General features: G+C 40.6%; 1 protein-coding gene across 3 annotated transcripts in view; it reads right to left on the bottom strand.

The window, feature by feature from the left end:
- The window catches only part of dmc1 (DNA meiotic recombinase 1), a 52975-nt gene that overhangs the window by 13103 nt on the left and 20650 nt on the right, over window positions 1–19222 (bottom strand). For all 3 annotated transcript variants that reach the window (XM_073033344.1, XM_073033345.1, XM_073033346.1), the window contains exons 9-10: window positions 17319–17410; window positions 6033–6106 (exon numbers count right to left, since the gene is read on the bottom strand). In XM_073033344.1, coding sequence (XP_072889445.1) covers window positions 6033–6106; window positions 17319–17410 — 166 coding nt within the window. The remainder of the gene's footprint in view (window positions 1–6032; window positions 6107–17318; window positions 17411–19222) is intronic.

Raw genomic sequence — 19222 nt, 5'->3', positions numbered from 1 at the left:
GATTGACTACCAGTAACTATCTTTGTGCTAAATACAATCCCAGCCAGATGAATGTTTTCCCTTCATTCCTACAAAGTAGCATTTTCTCAGTGCTCTTGCTTCTGGCATTCACCTCCATGTCAAGGTCAAGGAGGCAATGGAGTCTGGAATACTAGTGGCTAAGTGCTGCTTAAACCACCTAACAAGAGTATTCTCTATGTTGATAACTGTGATTGATGTGATTGATGGGGCAGTATTAAAACAGATTGCGTTGATCTTTGTGAACAGAACACAACAGGGTATATATGAATGCTTTAATTGTGCAGGGCACAGTAGGAGGGGAAGAACATTGATACAAGAATGTAGGAGTAGCGAAATACAGAGCAGGAAGACAGACCCACCAGCTCAGATTAGCATGTCTTCCACTTCTAAAGTTCAAGGTCAAGTTCAAGTTTAATTGTCAATCATACATGAATACTGCCAAATGAAACAGCATTGCTCTTGTACGTGTACACACACACACACACACACACACACACACACACACACACACACACACACACACACACACACACACACACACACACACACACACACACACACACACACACTCACTCACTCACTCACTCACACTCTGCAACATTACCTAACAGTGCTATCAGCTGTTTAAACTCTGAAAAAGATGCAGCAGAGTGAAGCCTACACTGATCATTAGTGGCCGTGTTGAACGATAAGGGATAGAGGTAGGTCCATCATGTCAGCTAGAAAGCTGTTTAGTGACGTTCACATTGATAATCCTCAGCAGAGTTCACTGGCCGTCTGTTGCCGTAAGCTCACCTCAGTGTTTAAATGATGTCTCGTATTTCCAAAGGACTTTCTTAACAAACCAAGGCATAGAAGTTGTCATTAGTGTTACCAACATGAGAAAATCTGTAGATGCTGGAAGTTCAAAGTAAAACACACACACACACACTGAAGGAACTCAGCAGCTCAGGCAGCATCTATGGAAAAGAGTAAACAGTTGTCATTTCGGGCTGAGACACATCAACAGGACTGGAAAGGAAGGTGGAGAAGTTAGGTGTGGGGTGGGAGAAGAAAAGAAGTACAAAGTGGTAGATGATGGTGGAATAGGGAGAGGTTCAGTAAAGAGCTGAAATGTTGATTTGGTGGAAGAGATAAAGGGCTGGAGGAGGGGGAATCAGATAGCAGACAACAGACCATGGAAAAAAGGGAAGGGGGAGGAGCACCAGAGGGAGATGATGGGCAGGTATGGAGATAAAGTGAGAGAGGGAAACGAGAATGGGGAATGGTGGAGTGGAGGGTGGGGCATTTACCGGAAGTTCAAGAAATCTATGTTCATGCCATCAAGTTGAATTGGTTGTGATTAGTGCCTGGGTTAATGTACTTACCAGTATTATTTTAAAAGCAGAATGAAGAAAAAATTGGTTAGGGCCTGCGGTTAGCGTCCTGCCATTATAGCTCATGGCGTCAGAGTTCGGAGTACATTTTGTGACTTTGATTAAAGTCACCCGAGAGACACTGAAGCTGGTGGATATGGAAGTATTTATTCAACAAAACAATCAAGGCATGATACTGGAGTCTCTTGGAAGAAGAGACTTCCTGAACCAATATTACATGACATTTTGTTGGTTAAAGAACAAAGGCAACAACAGGACAATTTTTGTAGTTACTATGCATTCATCATGCTTCCTTTGAGTTGCACATAATTTCAAACAGCTAAATTGTCACATCACCAGGCCCAAAATGAGTGTTAATCACCTCTGGCTCTGAACTGCATTCATGCATATGTAAACATCTCAGGTGAATGGGGTATTTCCTGATCTGTAAACAACAACAGTTCCGCAGCTACAAGAAGACCATTGTTCTGAGCTGCATTTTAAATTCAATCTACAATCAGGTCTGAAGACTGGTTGCTGTTGAAATTAATATTTGCTATATTACATAATCTCCACCTGCACGTTTCATTTCCAGCATCATCAGTATGCAAATTTGTACATTTCTCCCCGCGTGTGTGTGGGTTTCCTCTCACAGTCCAAAGACATGCCTATTACTAGGCTAATCGTTGCTTTTTTTATGAGGCCGAGTTGCTAGCTCAACGCTTAATCCAGCATACATGGAAACCGTGTAAGGAGCTGGCTGGATTTGAACACGTGACCCCGAAGTCCGATGCAGCTGCCACTACACCAGCTGGCTAGTAGGTTAACTGGTCATTGTAATTGCCCTGTGATTAGGCTGGGGTTACATCGGTTGGTTGCTGGATAGCACGGCTCGAAGGGGCGGAAGGGCCTGTTTCACACTGTATCTCTAAATACTACACACACACACACACACACACTCACTCACTCTTACTTCAGCTAAATTAAGCCATTGGTTAATTGGAGCAGCTGCCTATTTGGGACAACTCTTAAAGAACAAAACCAAATCAAGAAAATAGCCAGGATTCCCTTCATGAATTTTGGACTCTATGCCGCTTAATTGGGACAGGAGACAGTCAGTCACACGCGCTCCTGTGGCCTTTAGACACTGTACTAGTCTTAGAGCAAACAGTTGTACTTGTGTTCTGTTATCAATTGGGCTGATGGTCACCGAATCAAAAAGCAGTGATTTTTGATAATTTTGTTTTTTAAAAAAATTTGACACCCTTGCCATGAAAAGATTTGACACTAGCCAAAAAAATTACCCTTCAGGACTAAATTAAAAGTTATCCGACGAACACCACTCATTGTTAGCTGTTAAGGAGGAGATTGACAGGTATCCAATTAGTCAGGGTATCAAGGGATACAGGAAAAAAAACGGAAATTGGAACTAGACGGGAGAATAGTTTAGCTCATGGTGGAGTGGCGGAGCAGACTCGATGGGCCGAATGTCCCACTTCTGCACCTTTGTCTTGTGATCTTGTGATCTAGAGATAACTGGAGTGCCAAAATCTACAATTACACATTCGGTACATCAACAAGAGGAACTGTGAGAAGGATGAACATTACATCACAAAACGAAAGCATGAATGTAAGGATCCAGATGATGAAGTGTCCCTCAATCAATGGTTTTTCATTTTAACCATACAAAGTGTATGTGTCAGTGGAACAAAGTTGAAAAAAGTCAGAGGAGCTAGCTAAGAAGGCGGTCACAAAGATTTTAAAGCAACAGATGGTTGAATGGCTCGATGTAAATGCAGGCACCACAATAAATTCAAGAAAGCACATGGTGAGAAGGGTAGTGCTGATGCTGTACATACAGTAACATGGATTTCTATAAAACTCCGACTTGCTTCAAAATTTTGTACAGATGATATCTACAATGCCAATAAAACAAGCCTTTTTTATCATTCCAGGCCAAATGGTTTCTTTCGTTACAAACATACAACACTATCAGGTTCAAAGAAAGCAATGAATCACATAACTGTGCTGTGTTGTTCAAATATGTCAAGAACTGATAAGAAAAAATAGTTGCTTTTTGGGAAATGTGTTAGACCTTAATCTTTAAGAGCTAAGAATGCATATTTTACCAAGCAAGTACTATGCCAGAGTACACTCAATGAATTTCTTTGTGGGTATCCATTATGAACTAATACACAGTTTTATAGTACTGTAGTGTTCCAATTTGTTCTGTATTTATTTCAAATAATTTGTTACTCAGTTAAATGGTAATTTGCCCTTTTTATACCTTTTAAACTATTTGCATGAAACTTTAGATAAATGGGCCAAAACGTATTGGTCCCGATGTTATAAAATGACTAGAGAGCAATACATTACATATTTGAGTTGCAGTTTATAGCTAGGCAGGAAGGAGTGTAGTGCACTTAATATTTCAGTAAATTTGAGTAACATTGTAAATATGTTGATTGATTAAACATTCTTTGTTGACATAATTCATTATGGGTTAAATATATGTGAATGGCATATGTCATTCAATAGGTAAAATGGTCTAATTCTGCTTATATTCATTACACCACCACATCATATTGCACGTGAGCGCTTCACTGAAAAAAGGGGGGAGGAACTAAGTAGAAAAGTACCCCAGCTCCTGTATTATTTTTTCCAATAGTTTCTGGAGTTACAAAACATAAACAGAAAGTATATTCACAGACGCTGACCAGAACTATCGACATTATTCCAATTGTGGTCTAACCTTTGTTTTTAAAGTTGTAACAAATTCTCCCTGCATGCCTTGTCTCTGCCTCAGCTAATGATGGCAAGCATCCAGCATGCCTGCTTCATCGCCCCTTATATACCTGTGCTACCAACTTCAGGGATCTTTGGATATGTATTTCAAGACCTTTTTGTTCCTTAATATTTCCTCTTATTCTATTATGGATTTATTGAGTATGCCCACAGGACAACTAATCTCAGGGTTGTATATGGTGACATATATGCACTTCAATAATAAGTTTACTTTGAACTTTGATTGTGCCACTCAAGGTATATTTCCTAACTTTTTATGACCTCCTAATGCACAATTTAACACTTACCAAAATTAAATTCACTCTGCCATTGTCCTGTTCAATCTATCAGCTTATCCTTATCATTGTGTAACCAAAGACTACCCACCTCACCATCAACACCACCAATTCTTGGTGCACTTACTAATTATACCTATGTCATTAATGTACTGTACATAACAAATAGCAAGGGTTCCAGCACCCACACTCTGTGATACATCACTGGTCACAGGGTTCAAATCACAATAGCAATCCTCTGCTATCACCCTGCCTCCTATTACAAACCTATTTTGGAAGTAATGTATCATGCCTTGATTCCCATGGGCCAGCATTCCATTTGGGATCTTGGTAAAGGCTTTATCAGAGTCTACATGAACTATATGAAGCACACTGTCCTAATCAATATATTTAGTTATCTCTTCAAAAAAACTCATTAAATTCGTTGGAAAGGATCTCCCATCAACAAAGCCATGCTGTCTGTGATCAATCCCTGTCTTTGCACTTGTAGATTATTCCTGTCCTTCATAATTTTTCCAGTAATTTTCCTTTCACTTACAGTGCCTTGAAGAAGTTTTCAGCCCTCACAACTATTTACACATTTTACTGTCTCATTTTTCAAATTTAAAATGTACTGATTTTTGAGCTAACCTACAAAACATAGTGTACCATGTCAAATCAAAAGTAAAATTCCAAAAGCCGCCAACAATTTACTAAAAATTAAAAACTAAAGTTATGAGGCTGAAAAAGTATTCATTCCCCTTGTAATTACTATACTAACTTCCCTCAGGTACAATATATACTGTATTACCTTTCCAACTCACCCAAATTGTTGATGTAGAAAATTGGAGGATCACCTGTTTTCAATTAATTCATAAGGCTAAATACCACCTCTCTCTCTCTCTGTAAGGTCTGACAGTATGGTAGATTTTCAATAGATCAAACCATAATGAAGGCAAGAGAGCATTCAGACAAGTCAGGGAATGATTAATAGAGAAGTACATATCTGGGGGAGGTACAAGACCATCTCAAAGGCACTTCCACGTGCATACTTTGGCGCTCAGTGCAGTCCACGTGGAAAAAGTGGGAAAAATATGAAACCACAGCCACACTGCCGAGGTCAAGCCGCCCCTCTAAATTTAGTCGCCGGATAAAAATGCCACTTGTAAGGGAGGCTACTGTGATATCAACATTCACTCGGAGTGAGCAGCAGAAGTCAGCAACTACAACTGAAGATGAAGCACATGGCTCCTCATCTCTAAGGGCTTGCACAAAAAAGGGAATTTATGGAAGAGGAAGAATCAGGTCCCTCTCTAAAATACAATCAGTTAATGGATCAATTTTTCAAAGTACAACCACATAAAAGCCCCATTCTCTAATAAATGCCTGTACAATAGAATGATGTTGTACCCTCTCTTCAACATATAACTAAATAATGGACACAGCACTCAATAAACAATAGGTCAATGATTCCAGGTGAAAAATAGATTAAGTGCCTATCTTGAATTATACTTCTCAAATCCAGAACACTAATATCTACTATCTTTCATGTACAATGTAGTTTTGGACAATTTGAAAATTATTAGTTAATGGATACCAAGAGTTTGAAAATTCCACCCTCTTCGTGGAATTTGGCTGCTACGTAATCCAGTAATTCCATCTGGTGTTCACCTGTCAATAAAACAGAATGTGAATGAACACAACAATTTTCAAATTCAAAAACAAATAGCAGATTCACATTTCATTAAATGACTCTTATTGAGATAATTTAGTCATTTCTGTTTGAATTCAAAGTGATACTTGAAGAATAATGTCTGATGATGGCAAGGAAAAATATAGTTTGCAATGTTAATAAGGGACAGGATATAAATTTAAGGAACATTCTTTAATTTAATTTTGTGTATTTATCTATGCAATAGCTGAATGCTGATATTAATTGCTCTAATATTGACCTTCCAGAATACTGAACCATAAAATTGTGTTAGGAATCTTAAGGATCTAACTGTTAATGATTATCCAGGCTGATATCTGTGCTTTAGCTTGTACCAGTTTAGCTTTTCATCAGAATATTCAACTCCTGCAATTCGCTGGAGGGGAAAAACAATGTGTTCTTTCTCAGTAGGTTGACTGAGACCCTTAGGTGACCAACAAACAACATGATGTGCATATGCCATGAGACAGATGGCATGGCTTTTAAAGCTTCATGGATTCTTTTCTCAAAGAATCCTTCACTACTCTCAACTTATTTGGCATTTTGTAGTCACATTAACAATCTGCACACAGGTATCATTCAGCTGAGATCCAGTTTGATCATCCTCAGACAGGTGCATTTATTGAATCAATTTCATTTGTGCATGCCATTAGGCTGCAGTAAAATCCATCAGGCTATGCAAAGCCAGGGAACCACTACAGAAAGTAAGAACATAAGAAACAGAAATTGGAATAGGCCATCCACTCTATCAAGATCATGCTTGATTTTCTACCTCAACACCATTTTTTAGCACTGTCACCATATCCCTTGATGCCCTTAATATCCAGAAATCTATCAATCTCTGTTTTGTATGCCTGAACTTCCAGCCTCCAAGATTCCACCTCTCTTGGGGGGAGAGAATTCAAAAGTAAAGACATTTTTCCTTATGTCAGTTTTAACTGGCCTTCTACTTCCCTCTCAATCTCAGTGTGGTCTTAGACTCCTCAATCAGGGGAAATATCCTCACTGCATCTAGTCTGTCAAGCCCTATAAGAACTTAGCATGTTTCAATTAGATTTCCTCTCATTTTTCTAAGCCCTGAAGAATCAGAATCAGGTTTATTATCACCAGCATGTGACATGAAATTTGTTAAGTTGTTGCAGCAGTTCAAAGCAATACATAATATAGACAAAAAGTAGTAATAATAATAATAAATAAGTAAATCTTATTCAGTATATACACTGTATATTGAATAGATCAAAAATTGTGCAAAAAACAGATATGCTACATATTTTTTAAAAAGTGAGGTAGTGTCCAAGGGTGTCCAGGTGGACATTGAATCAGATGGCAGAGAGGAAGAAGCTGTCCCCAAATCACTGACTGTGTGCCTTCAGGCTTCTGTACCTCCTACCTGATGGTAACAGTGAGAAAAGGGTATGCCCTAGGTGCTGAAGGTCCTTAAACATGGACACTGTCTTTCTGAGACACCACTCCTTGAAGATGTCCTGGGTATTTTGTAGGCTAGTACCCAAGACGGAGCTGACTAGATTTACAACCCTCTGCAGCTTCTTTCAGTCCTGTGCAGTAGACCCACTTTGAAAGTGGGCATAGAATGCCAGAATAGAACCCCAGTCCCTCAAGTCTAAAGAATTCTCATTACAAATCTATTATGGCAACACTTTCTTTGCTAAGTAAGGAGACCAAATTTACACAATACACCAGGTATAATCTTACCAGGCATTATACAATTGTAACAAGACCTTCTTGCTCCAATATTCAAATCTTTTTATTATAAAGGTTAACATACAACTTTCCCTCCTCATCTTCTGCCACACCTATGACTGACTAGAGGGCAAGCACAGCAAGTCCCCTTGAATGTCAACCTCCCCTCAATCTCACCATACAATGCTGCTTTTTTAGTGTTCATCAAAGTGAATGACCTCACCCCCACAATCTCTAGAAAGAAAAAAACTGAGAATTTACAGTACATCAGTTTTAAATGACATTTTGTGAATGTGTTCCATTGTTCAAGATTCTTCCACTCATAGAAACATTTCATCACCTGCTCTGTCATATTCCCTTAGAATCTCATATTTCAATAAGATTACCCTTCACTATTCTAAACTCCAAGGAATATATATCTATTTTCTTTAGCCACTCATGATAGGTCAACTTTTTCCTCCCAGAGTTAGCTTAATGAAGCTCTTTTGGACAGCTTTAAGTAAAGGGGTCAAAAAATTGTGCAATGTCTGGCCTCATATATATCCCGTACATTTGTACCTTTCCTAATTCTACTTCCCCATTTCTAAACTCCAGTCCTCATGCAATATATCCCAACTGTCATTTGGTCTCCTAACCACTTACTACGCTTATTGTGAGACCCAGTGCAGATTGAGGGATCACTTCTTGAGTACTTTCATTCTGTTCTCCGTAACAGCCAGTGCCTCCAGGTGACTAGCCATTTTAATTCCACTTCCCATTCCCACAGTGATATCTGGCCACAGCTTCCACATTGTAGCCAGATGCAGATTGTAAGGGCAACACCTCATATTCTATCTTGGTAGCCTCCAACTTGACAGCATCATTGGTTTCTCTAACTTCTGGTAACCACCTCTTTCCTCCCCCTGCTCCCTTTGTTTTTCCTTATCTCTCTGGCCCCTTTACCCCTTCTCCTCCCCCCTCACAATCTGCCCATCACCCACACCTTCCTTCTCTGGCTTTCCACCTCGTTCCCTTTGTTTTATGTTCTAATATCCTCTCCTATCAGATTACTTCTTCTTTAGCCCTTTGCCTCTTCCACTTATCACCTCCCAGCTTCTCACATCATTTCCTTCCCCCTCCCACATCTTCCTATCTTACTCCTCTCACCTGGATTTGCTTATCACTCACCAACTCATGCTCCTTCCTCTTCCCCCACCTATTTATTCCAGCTTCTGCCCTCTTTTCTTTCTGGTCCTGATGAAGGGTCTCAGTCTGAAACATGGACTGTTCCCATGCCTCCATAGATGCTGCCTGACCTGCTACGTTCCCAGGTTCGAGTACAGTATGTTGCCAGACTACCAGCATCTGCAGCCTCTTGTGTTTGTGCTGCACTTATCTGCTAACTTTCTGCAATTCATGCACAATACCTACATTCCATTGTGCTTCATCCATCTGCAATCTTTTTCAATTTAGAAATAGTTTGCCTTTATATTCCACTTACCAAAGTGCATGACCTCATATATCTTCACTCTAAATGCTGTTTGCCTTTTTTTTCACATGCTCACTCAATGGTGCTCACTGTGGTGAACTACATATACCTGTCTGGACACGCCCCCCCATCTGACTGCTCCTGTGGCTCCTCCCACAGACCCTGGTTTAAAGGCGATTGGGGACTCCGCCCCGGCCTCAGTCTCCAGGATGCAGGGTGGTGGTCAATTGCTGCTTGTTCTTTCTTCCAGCCAATAAAAGTATATCACGCCTCACGTCTCGGAGAGTTATTGATGGTGCATCACTCACAATATCGCTAGTTTAGTGTTATCAGCAAACTTAAAAATATGCTATATGGTTCCCTTGATGACAAGGCCTCCATTGATCAGGGTTGACCATGGATGTTGCATCCTAGCTGTCGTGATGTGCAAACCAGGGCAGTACGATATGGAGAGCAAGCTATTGCCCATGTAGCAAACTCCCACTCTCCATGAATCTGATGAACTCAAAGGAACAGCAGAGATTGATACAGTTAATAACCACTCATTTGATGTCAGTATGTCATGTGCTATGTGTTCTAACTCTATTGTCCAAACTCCTGTGAAGCTTCCAAAAACCCAAGTTCATCATATCCACTTGTAGCCTCTTATCTATCCTACCCATCACATCTTCAAAGAACTCCATATTAGTCAAACATCATTTTCCTTACATTATTCCAGGTTTACTTTTCTCAGTCTTATTTCACTTTCATTATAGATTCCAGGTTTTCCCCTTCCACTAATGTTAGGGAAATAGTTCTTGAATTCCTTTTTTTTCCTCTCCCCCTCCTTCCTTTCCTCCATGTTACTCTCTAAACATCTGGAGCAATTTCAGAGTGTGTTAACCCTGGAAGATGGCACCAGAGCAGCTCTTAAGCCACCTTCGTCAAAACTCAGTAGTTGGTATTTATCAGGTTCCACATTCACAAAATTCTTGTATATTTTTGATTAATTCTTAATTTCTTCTCTCTTGTTAGAAACTTAGCAAATTTTGTTTTCTTCCATGAAAAAGATACAAACTAATTATTTAATTTTTCCCCAATCATAACTTCTGTCTCGATCTGCAAGGGATTCACACTTGTATGTCTTTTCCACTTAAATGCCAATAATTAGCTTACAGAACATTTTTGTTTCTTGCCTTTTATTGTGGCGTTTCTCTGCTGAGTTTTAATATGCTCCCAGTTGCCAGGCCTACTGCTATTTCTGGCAACTTAATTAGTCATTTTATTTAAAATAACATTCTTTAATTACAAACAAGAGAAAAATCTGTAGGTGCTGGAAATCCAAGCAACACACACAAAATGCCTGAGGAACTCAGCAGGCCAGGCAGCATCTTTGAAATAAAGTACAGTCGACATTTTGGGCCAAGACTCTTCCTCAGGACATTTCAGATGAAGCATTTACCTTTTGGGTTTTTGTTCCTTTACAAATTTACATAATGAGACACTGCTGCAGCTAGTAGAATGCTGCCTCACAGCTCCACAGATATGGGTTGATTGTTGGTGGTGGGTGCTGCCTATGTGGAACCTGCATATTCTCTCTGTGTTTCTGCTCACAATTTGCAAATGTGTGGTTCATTAATTGTTGCAAATAGTACTTTGTGTTGATAAATAAAAGTATCATTGTGAGGAGATATTGGTCATGGGAATGTGGAGAAAATACAAGATCAAAAGACCATAAGAGACAGGAGTAGAATTTGGCCATTTGGCACATTGAGTCTGCGCCACCATTTCACCATGGCTGATCCATTTCCCTCCCAACTCCATTCTCCTGTCTTCATGTAACTTTTCATGTCCTGACTAATCAAGAACATATCAACCTCTGCCTTAAATACACCCAATGATCTGGCCTCCACAGCTGCCTGCAGCAACAAATTCCACAGATTTACACTCTCTTGACTAAAGAAATTCTTCATCTCTGCCCTAAATGGACATATTTCTATTCTGAGGCTGTGCCCTCTGGTCCTAGACTCTCCCATTAACAGAAACATCCTCTCCACATCTATTCTATCTAGGTCTTTCAATATTCAATAGGTTTCAATGAGGATTTCCCCCTCCCATTCTTCTAATTTCCAGTAAGTACAGGCCCAGAGCCATCAAACACTCCTCATTCAATAATCCTTTCATTCCCAGAAGCATTCTCATGAGCCTCCTCTGAACAGCACATCCTTTCTTTGACAAAGAGCCAAGAACTGCTCATACTACTCCAATGGAGGCCTCATCAGTGCCTTATAGAGCATCAGCATTACATCCTTGCTTTTATATCCTAGTCTTCTTAAAATGAATGTTAACATTGCATTTGCCTTCCTCACCACTGACTTAACCTGTGAGTTAGCCTTTGGGGGACCCTGCATGAGGACTCCCAATACACTATGCACCTCAGATTTTTTGAATTTTCTGCCCATTTAGAAAATAGTCTATGCTTTTGTTCCTTCATGACACAGTATTCCATCTGCACTTCTTTACCCATTTTCCTAATCCATCTAAGTCCTTCTGCAGCCTCCCTGCTTCCATAACACTACCTGCCCCTCCACCTATCCTCGTATCGTCCGAAAACTTGGCCACAAAGCCGTCAATTCCGTCATCCAAACCAATGAAAAGAAGCAGTCCCAACACCAACCCATGCAAAACACCACTAGTCATCATCAGCCAACCAGAAAAGGCTCCCTTTATTCCCAGCCTTGTGCGGCACTTTGTTAAAGGCCTTCTGAATATCCAAGTACACAACATCCACCCAATTCTCTTTTGTCTATCCTGCTTGATATTTCCTCAAAGAATTCCAACAGGTTTGTCAAGCAAGATTTTCCCTTAAAGAAACTAAGCTGACCGGCCAACTTGATCATGTGCCTCCAAGTACCCTGATACCACATCTTTAACAATCAACTCCAACATCTTCCCAGCCAAGGTCCGACTAACTGGCCTGTAATTTCCTTTCTTCTGCCTCTCTCCCTTCTTGAAGATTGGAGTGATATTTGCAATTTTCCAGTCCTCTGGAACCATACCAGAATCCATTGATTCTTGCAAGATCACTACTAGTGCCTCCACAATCTCTTCAGCTCCTCTTTCAGAACCCTGGGGTATAGTCCACCTGGACCAGGTGACCTGTCTACTTTCAGACCTTTCAGCTTCCCAAACACTTTCTCCTTATTAGTAACAACTGTACTTACTTCTGCTACCCCCCCCCCGACATTCTTGAATTACTGGCATACTGTTGCTGTGTTCCACAGTGAAGGCTAATGCAAGATACTTACTAAGTTTGTCTACCTTTTTTTGTACCTTATTACTATCTCTCCCATCATTTTCCAGCAGTCCGATATCGACTCTTATCTCTTTTGCTCTTTATATATCTGTAAAAATACTTTTGGTATCCCCTTTTATACCATTGGCTAGTTTACCTTCATATTTCATCTCTTCTCTCCTGATGGCTTTTTAGATGCGTTCTGCTGATTTCTAAAAGCTTCCAATCCTCTAACTTCCCACCAATTTTGCTATATTATATGCCATCTCTTTTGCTTTTGTGCCACCTTTGTCTGCCCTTCTCAGCCACACTTTAGAATACTTCCTCTCTGGGATGTATCTACCCCATGCCTTCTGAATTGTTCACAGAAAGTCCAATTATTGCTGTTCTGCCGTCATACCCGATAGCGTCCACTTCCAATCAACTTTGTCCAGCTCCTCTCTCATGCCTCTGTAATTCCCTTTACTCCACTGTAATACTGATACATTTGATTTTAGCTTCTCCCTCTCAAACTGCAGGGTGAGTTCCATTATGGGTTAAGATAAGATTAGGGTCAAAATGTGTGTAGATATCACAGACTCAGTTGCCCATTTCCATGCTCTTTCTTTGTATGAATCTAAAGGCATTTCAATATGTTCTCCCGATCAACCACAGCTGGCTCTCCTCTCCTTTCTTCGTAACTTTTATTTAGCATTGCAATTTCACCTTCACATTTAATCACATTACTTTCAAATTCAGTGTAAAATTCTATCATGGTATGACCACTCTTCTGCACCGACTAGGCGGTTCACATGTCTCAACATTTTATTCTCTCTTGGTTCTGATTAACGAGATACAAGAATATGGACATGGGTTCCTGATTGGTCTCCAATAGCTGCAGCAAATTGTTGATCATTGGCTTAAACCTTATTTCTAAGTTTTTCTAGTGTGATTTCCATTCATGGAGCTCTTAGAACATAGAACAGTACAGCACAGGAACAGGCACCTCAGCCCACAACATTGTGCTAAACCAATTAACTTAGTAATCAAATAGGAAACTAAATGAATCTCTTCTGCAAGCACAATGTCCAAATCCTTCCATTTCCAGCACATTCATGTGCCCATTTATCTGCCACCATCCCAGACTGCGCGTTCCAGGCATCCACCACTCTCTGTGTAAAAAGCCTGCCCCTCACATCTTCTTTGAAGTTATCCCCTTTCACCTTAAATGCATGCCCTCTGGTATTAGACATTTCAACCTGAGAAAAAGATACTGTCTTTCTACTCTTACCCATGTCTCACATAATCTTATCAACCTCTATCAAATCTTCCCTCAGCTTCTGCTACTCCAAAGAAGACAACTCAAGTTTGTCCAACCTTTCATCATAGTATATACTCTCTAATCCAGGCAGCATTCTGGTAAACCCCTTCTGCACCCTTTCCAAAGGCTAGATCTGTAATGGGTAATGGGCGACCGGAACTGTATGCAATACTCCAGATGAGGCCTAACTAGAGTTTCATAAAGCTGCAACATAACTTCCTATCTTTTGAACTCAATGCCTCAACTAATAAAGTCACGTAACATCAGCTCCTCTTTTAGCTCGAAATGCCCACTAATAAAGATTGTTCTCAACTACTCTGTCAACCTGCGTAGCCACTTTCAGGGAGTTATGAACTTGGACCCCAAGATCCCTCTGCTCATCAACACTGTTAAAGGTCTTGCCAATTGACTTACAAAGGTGCAACACTTCATATTTGGCCAGTTTAAATTCCATCTGCCATTTTTCTGCACATCTACAACTGATCTATATACCGCTGTATTCTTTGCCAGTCTTCTACACTATCCACACCACCACCAATCTTTGTATAATCTGCAATCTTACTAACCCACCCAAAAACATTTTCATCTTCGACATTTACATCACAAATCACAAAGGTCTCAGTACAGATCCCCGCGAACACTTAATCTGAGACCTCCAGCTAGACCTTCGGCCACTACCTTTGGTCTTCTATAGGAAAGCCAATTCTGAATACAAATGGCAAATTCACCATAGATCTCATGCATCTTCATCTTCTGGATGAGCCTCCCTTGAGGGACCTTATCAAAGGCCTTTCTAAAATCCCTGTAGACAACATCTACAGCCCTATCTTCATCAATCACCCTCGTTGCCTCGTCAAAAAACTCAAATCAATTTAGTAAGACATAACTTGCCCTCCACAAAGCCACACTAGCTCTCCCTAATTAGGCTATGGTTTTCCAAATGCTCATAAATTCTATCCCTAAGATAGAATTCCAGTAACTTCTCTATCACTGACATGAAACTCACCAGTCTATAGTTTCCAGGATTATCCCTGGTTCCCTTCTTGGATAATGAAATAACATTAGCTTCTCACCAGTCTTTCGGGAGCTCGCCCATGGCTAGAAAGGACAATCTCTCCTCTTGCCTCTCTCTGTAACCTGGGCTATATTCTATATGGCCCCGGGGACTTATCCAACTTAATGTTCTTTAAGAGATGCAACACCAGCTCCTCCTTTAGCTTAAAATGCCCAAGCTTATCAATATTCTCAACATTGATCTCCCTATCCTCCGCATCCTTCACCTTGATAAATATTGATGTAAAGTAATCATTAAATATTTCACTCACATCCTCTCCAAGAAAATGTTCGCCCCTCCATCCTTGAGTGGTCCTACCCTCTTGATGTATTTATAGAACGCCTTGGGAATGTCGCTTCCCTAGCTTTTTTTGCCCATAACAGATGTGCTGATATTTTATATAGGCATCCATTAGTCTCGTGAGACCATGGATTTGCGCCTTGAAAGGTTTCCTGGGCAGGGTTGTATGGGAGACCGGCAGTTGGCCAAGCTACAAGCCTTCCCCTCTTCACACCGATGTTGTCCAAGGGAAGGGCACTAGGACCCAAGCAGCTTGGCACCGGTGTCGTCGCAGAGCAATGTGTTGTTAAGTGCCTGGCTCAAGGACACAACGTGCTGCCTCAGCTGAGGCTCGACCTTCAGATCACTAGACCTGATGCCTTATCCACTAGGCTACGCACCAACACATGCTGATATACACTCCAAACAGGCCTCAGAGGTGTTGGAAAAAATTGGTAAAAAAGGTGCTGGAAACAATTAGTTGCTCGGGCAGTATCCATGCAAAATGAAACAAAGTTAATGTTTCAGATTAAAGACCCTTCATCACTTTCTCTATCCACAGATGCAGCCCAACCTTTTCCGTGTTTCCAACATTTCTTGCCTTTATTTCAACATCTAGTTTTTAAAATTTTCAATTGCCTCTAGGTTTAACTGCACCCCACTCATCCCCATGAATTCCTTGAGAAATGAAGCACTGCTCTAGATTCTTGTCGCTCATCTCTTGCACTGCTCCTACTAGGTGATGCTCTGTGGAGACAGATGCAATGATGCAGTGTATTGCACTCTGCAGGATTCCAGTTGTTTGGGCCCATAGTTGCTTCACTAGAAGACTCTGTTAATGAGTAATTCACCTCTGCCTCTGAAACATCCGCCTCTCTCTCCAGCTCTTGTGATTGTAATTGTAATAATGATAGTTAGGGAGAAACACATAAGTGCTAGAATCTGGAGCAACAGGCAACTTGCTGGAGGAACTCAGTGGATCTTGACCCCTGCTGAGTTCCTCCAGCAGTTTGTTTTTTCACTCCCTTGCTGTATGAATCTACCTATGTATTTATTATGTGTGTGGGGGGTTAAATGTGGAAAGTAAATTATTTTCTTTAGATCAATATTTATTTGAGCATGACATTGGACTTTGACATTATCTGGGTGTTAAAACTCTTTTTGGTACCGATCCACATTCCTCGGTGTGCTGATCACCCTCTTGCCTTCATGTGTTTCCACCAGGACTTCATATCTCTCTCCAAGTAACTCACAGGACACTTCCTTGATTTTAGTGTGCTCTCTGTGCAGTATAGTCAAAGACACACCACTTGTTTCAGTGAGTTTGGTAATGTTGGAGCAGCTTCTCTGAGGGCTGTGGCTCTTGCTGTAGGTGTTATAGGTAGAAAGGTTAATACAGTTGCATTATGCCTGTTGCCATCGAAGGCCAGGTTTACCATTTCAAACACAAAGTAAATGATTTTTAAATATTGGCAACTGTATATAATGAATGACACACCACAATTTCATCCAGAAACCACAATCTCACACGATCACTGGCATAATGTCTGCTACAATCTTCTCCTCCAGAACCCAAGGGAATAGTTACATTTTAGGTTTCTTACTTTCTCTAATACTGTGTAGACATATTAGTAACCCTAAGTCCCTCCCTGAACTCAATGTGTACTTCATTTACTAAGACCTCATTGAGTAGAGGTTGAACTGAAGGTGCTTCTTCCACCAAAGGAATGGTAAAGGGTTGGAACTCATAAACCAAAAGGTGGGGTAGAGGCGAAGCTGCTTCCATTTTAAAAGTGACTGGATGAATCCCTACAATATCATGATACACATGTTGATTTCCTAAGAACTGGGCAGTGAGATTAGTCCACATCGCTTTTTATTGACTAATGTGGACACCGTGACCTTCGCAATTTCTATGCTGGAAACTTCTATGGTTTCATAAAAGATGATTTACTATGTAAATACATGTATAAATAATTGTGGGAAACAGACAAAGATAAAAAAAAGCATTGCTATACATTACGTTAACCAATATCACTATGCTCGGGATTATCTCACACTTCTCATTGCTTAGTAATGCGTAAATATTTTCTTACTTGTATAGGCACGTGCATACAGCACATTATCCAACACTGCATCTGCATCCACATTAAACCGTTCAGCAATCCCACGTAGTCTATCTGGGCGGCTAATTCAGGATAAGGATTTTTGGTGTATATAACTGGATATTTATAGAATATCACATGATAATATCTAAGTTCCATCAGGATTAATCATTTAAATAATTGTAATACATCATTATAAATACTTAAACGTGTTGAATAAAAAAAACATACTTAGGATTTTACTGCATATGGGCACCATGCTGGATATTTCATAGATTCTGATTATTTAAGGTATCTAGAGATTGTAATTATGTTGTTACGAATGAGGAGCAACTCTGGTGGGCAGAAGGGTGCAGAGTCGCCCCCCCCCCCCTTTTTTGAGAATCGCAAAATCGCTATTATTTCGGGTCTGATACCAAGGGAAATGAGAGAGATAAACAGATCATGTCAGTAATAAGAGAGAGACAACGCAGGGATACACAAAGGTGGAATGTCTCTTCCTAACAAAAGCGGAATGGAACCACTGATTACTGCTATTGTCTCTTGGAGAAAGAATTGTGTATTGAGTACTGTTCTATTCATTGAAACCCCTCGGGGGCAACCAGAGTGGTCTGGTTGAGGGATTGCATCATCCCAACCTGATTGACATCTGAGACCCTGTGAGTGGGGATAAAAGTAGGGTCTGGGGAAACACCCCTCAGACGCACCAGGAGAGACGCTACGAGACCGGTGGGGCTTGTGTGTGTGTCCACCCTTGCCTGGGTGACGAGTCCTCCACGGAACAGTCTAGCTAAAGGACGGAGTGGTCATACGCGAATGGCCACAGCAACAACGCATCGACGGGTCCAGATTGTAAAAGGAAAGTCGGCAAAACCGCGAACAACAACTACTACAGCCTGCATGAACGAACTGAACTTTATATTTCCATCGGACAATTCATTATCCCCTAGACAACGATAGAGCTTATTTCTTATTGATTATTATTATACCCGCACTTTTAGGTTTAGTATTGATGACGTATAGTGTCTGTATATTTGCATTGATATTATTTTTGTGTATTTTTACTAATAAATACTGTTAAAAATAGTATCATCAGACTTCAACGGATACTCCTATCTTTGCTGGTAAGACACCCAGTTACGGGGTTCATAACAATATCTACGTAATAAATACAAATATTCGGCTAGGTCTTCCACAGATGAGATCCTGAGCAGAACAGGAAGATGTGTGTAATTGCCAAATGAATAGGTAGTCGATCTAATATTATGATGGAAGATATCTGGCAATCATTAGGAGTGAGCTATACCAGCTAGTTGAGTGATGTCGCAATGACAACCTTACACACACCATCAGTGAGACCAAGAGCTAGTTGTGGACTTCAAGAAGAAAAGAGGAGGGAACACAAACTAATCCTCATAGAGGGATCAGGAGTGGAGAGAGTGAATAACTTCAAAGTTACTGGGTGTCAATATCTCCAAGGATCTAACTAGGTCCCAACATTTCAATGCCGCTATAAAGAAGGAAAGACAGTGATTATATTTCATTAGGAGTTTGTGGAGATTTGGTTTGTCACCTAAAACACTGAAAAACTTCTACAGATGCACCATGGAGAGCATTCTGACTAGCTGCATAATCGTCTAGTATGATGGGGGGGGGGGGTACTGCACAGATTCATAGTAAGCTGCAGAGAGTTGTAAATTTAGTCAGCTCCATCATGGGCACTAGCCTCCTTAGTATTCAAGAGATCTTCAAGAAGCTGTGCCTCAGAAAAGTAGCTTCCATCATCAAGGACCCCCACCATCCAGGACATGTCCTCTTCTCATTGTTACCATCAGAAGCCTGAAGGCACATACTCAGCGACTTAGGAACAGTTTCTTCCCTCCTGCCATCCGATT

The sequence above is a fragment of the Hemitrygon akajei genome, chromosome 31, assembly GCF_048418815.1.
Source record: "Hemitrygon akajei chromosome 31, sHemAka1.3, whole genome shotgun sequence".
NCBI lineage: Eukaryota > Metazoa > Chordata > Chondrichthyes > Myliobatiformes > Dasyatidae > Hemitrygon > Hemitrygon akajei.
The sequence above is the reverse complement of the archived record's forward strand: the minus strand, read 5'-3'. Positions and strand labels throughout refer to the sequence as shown.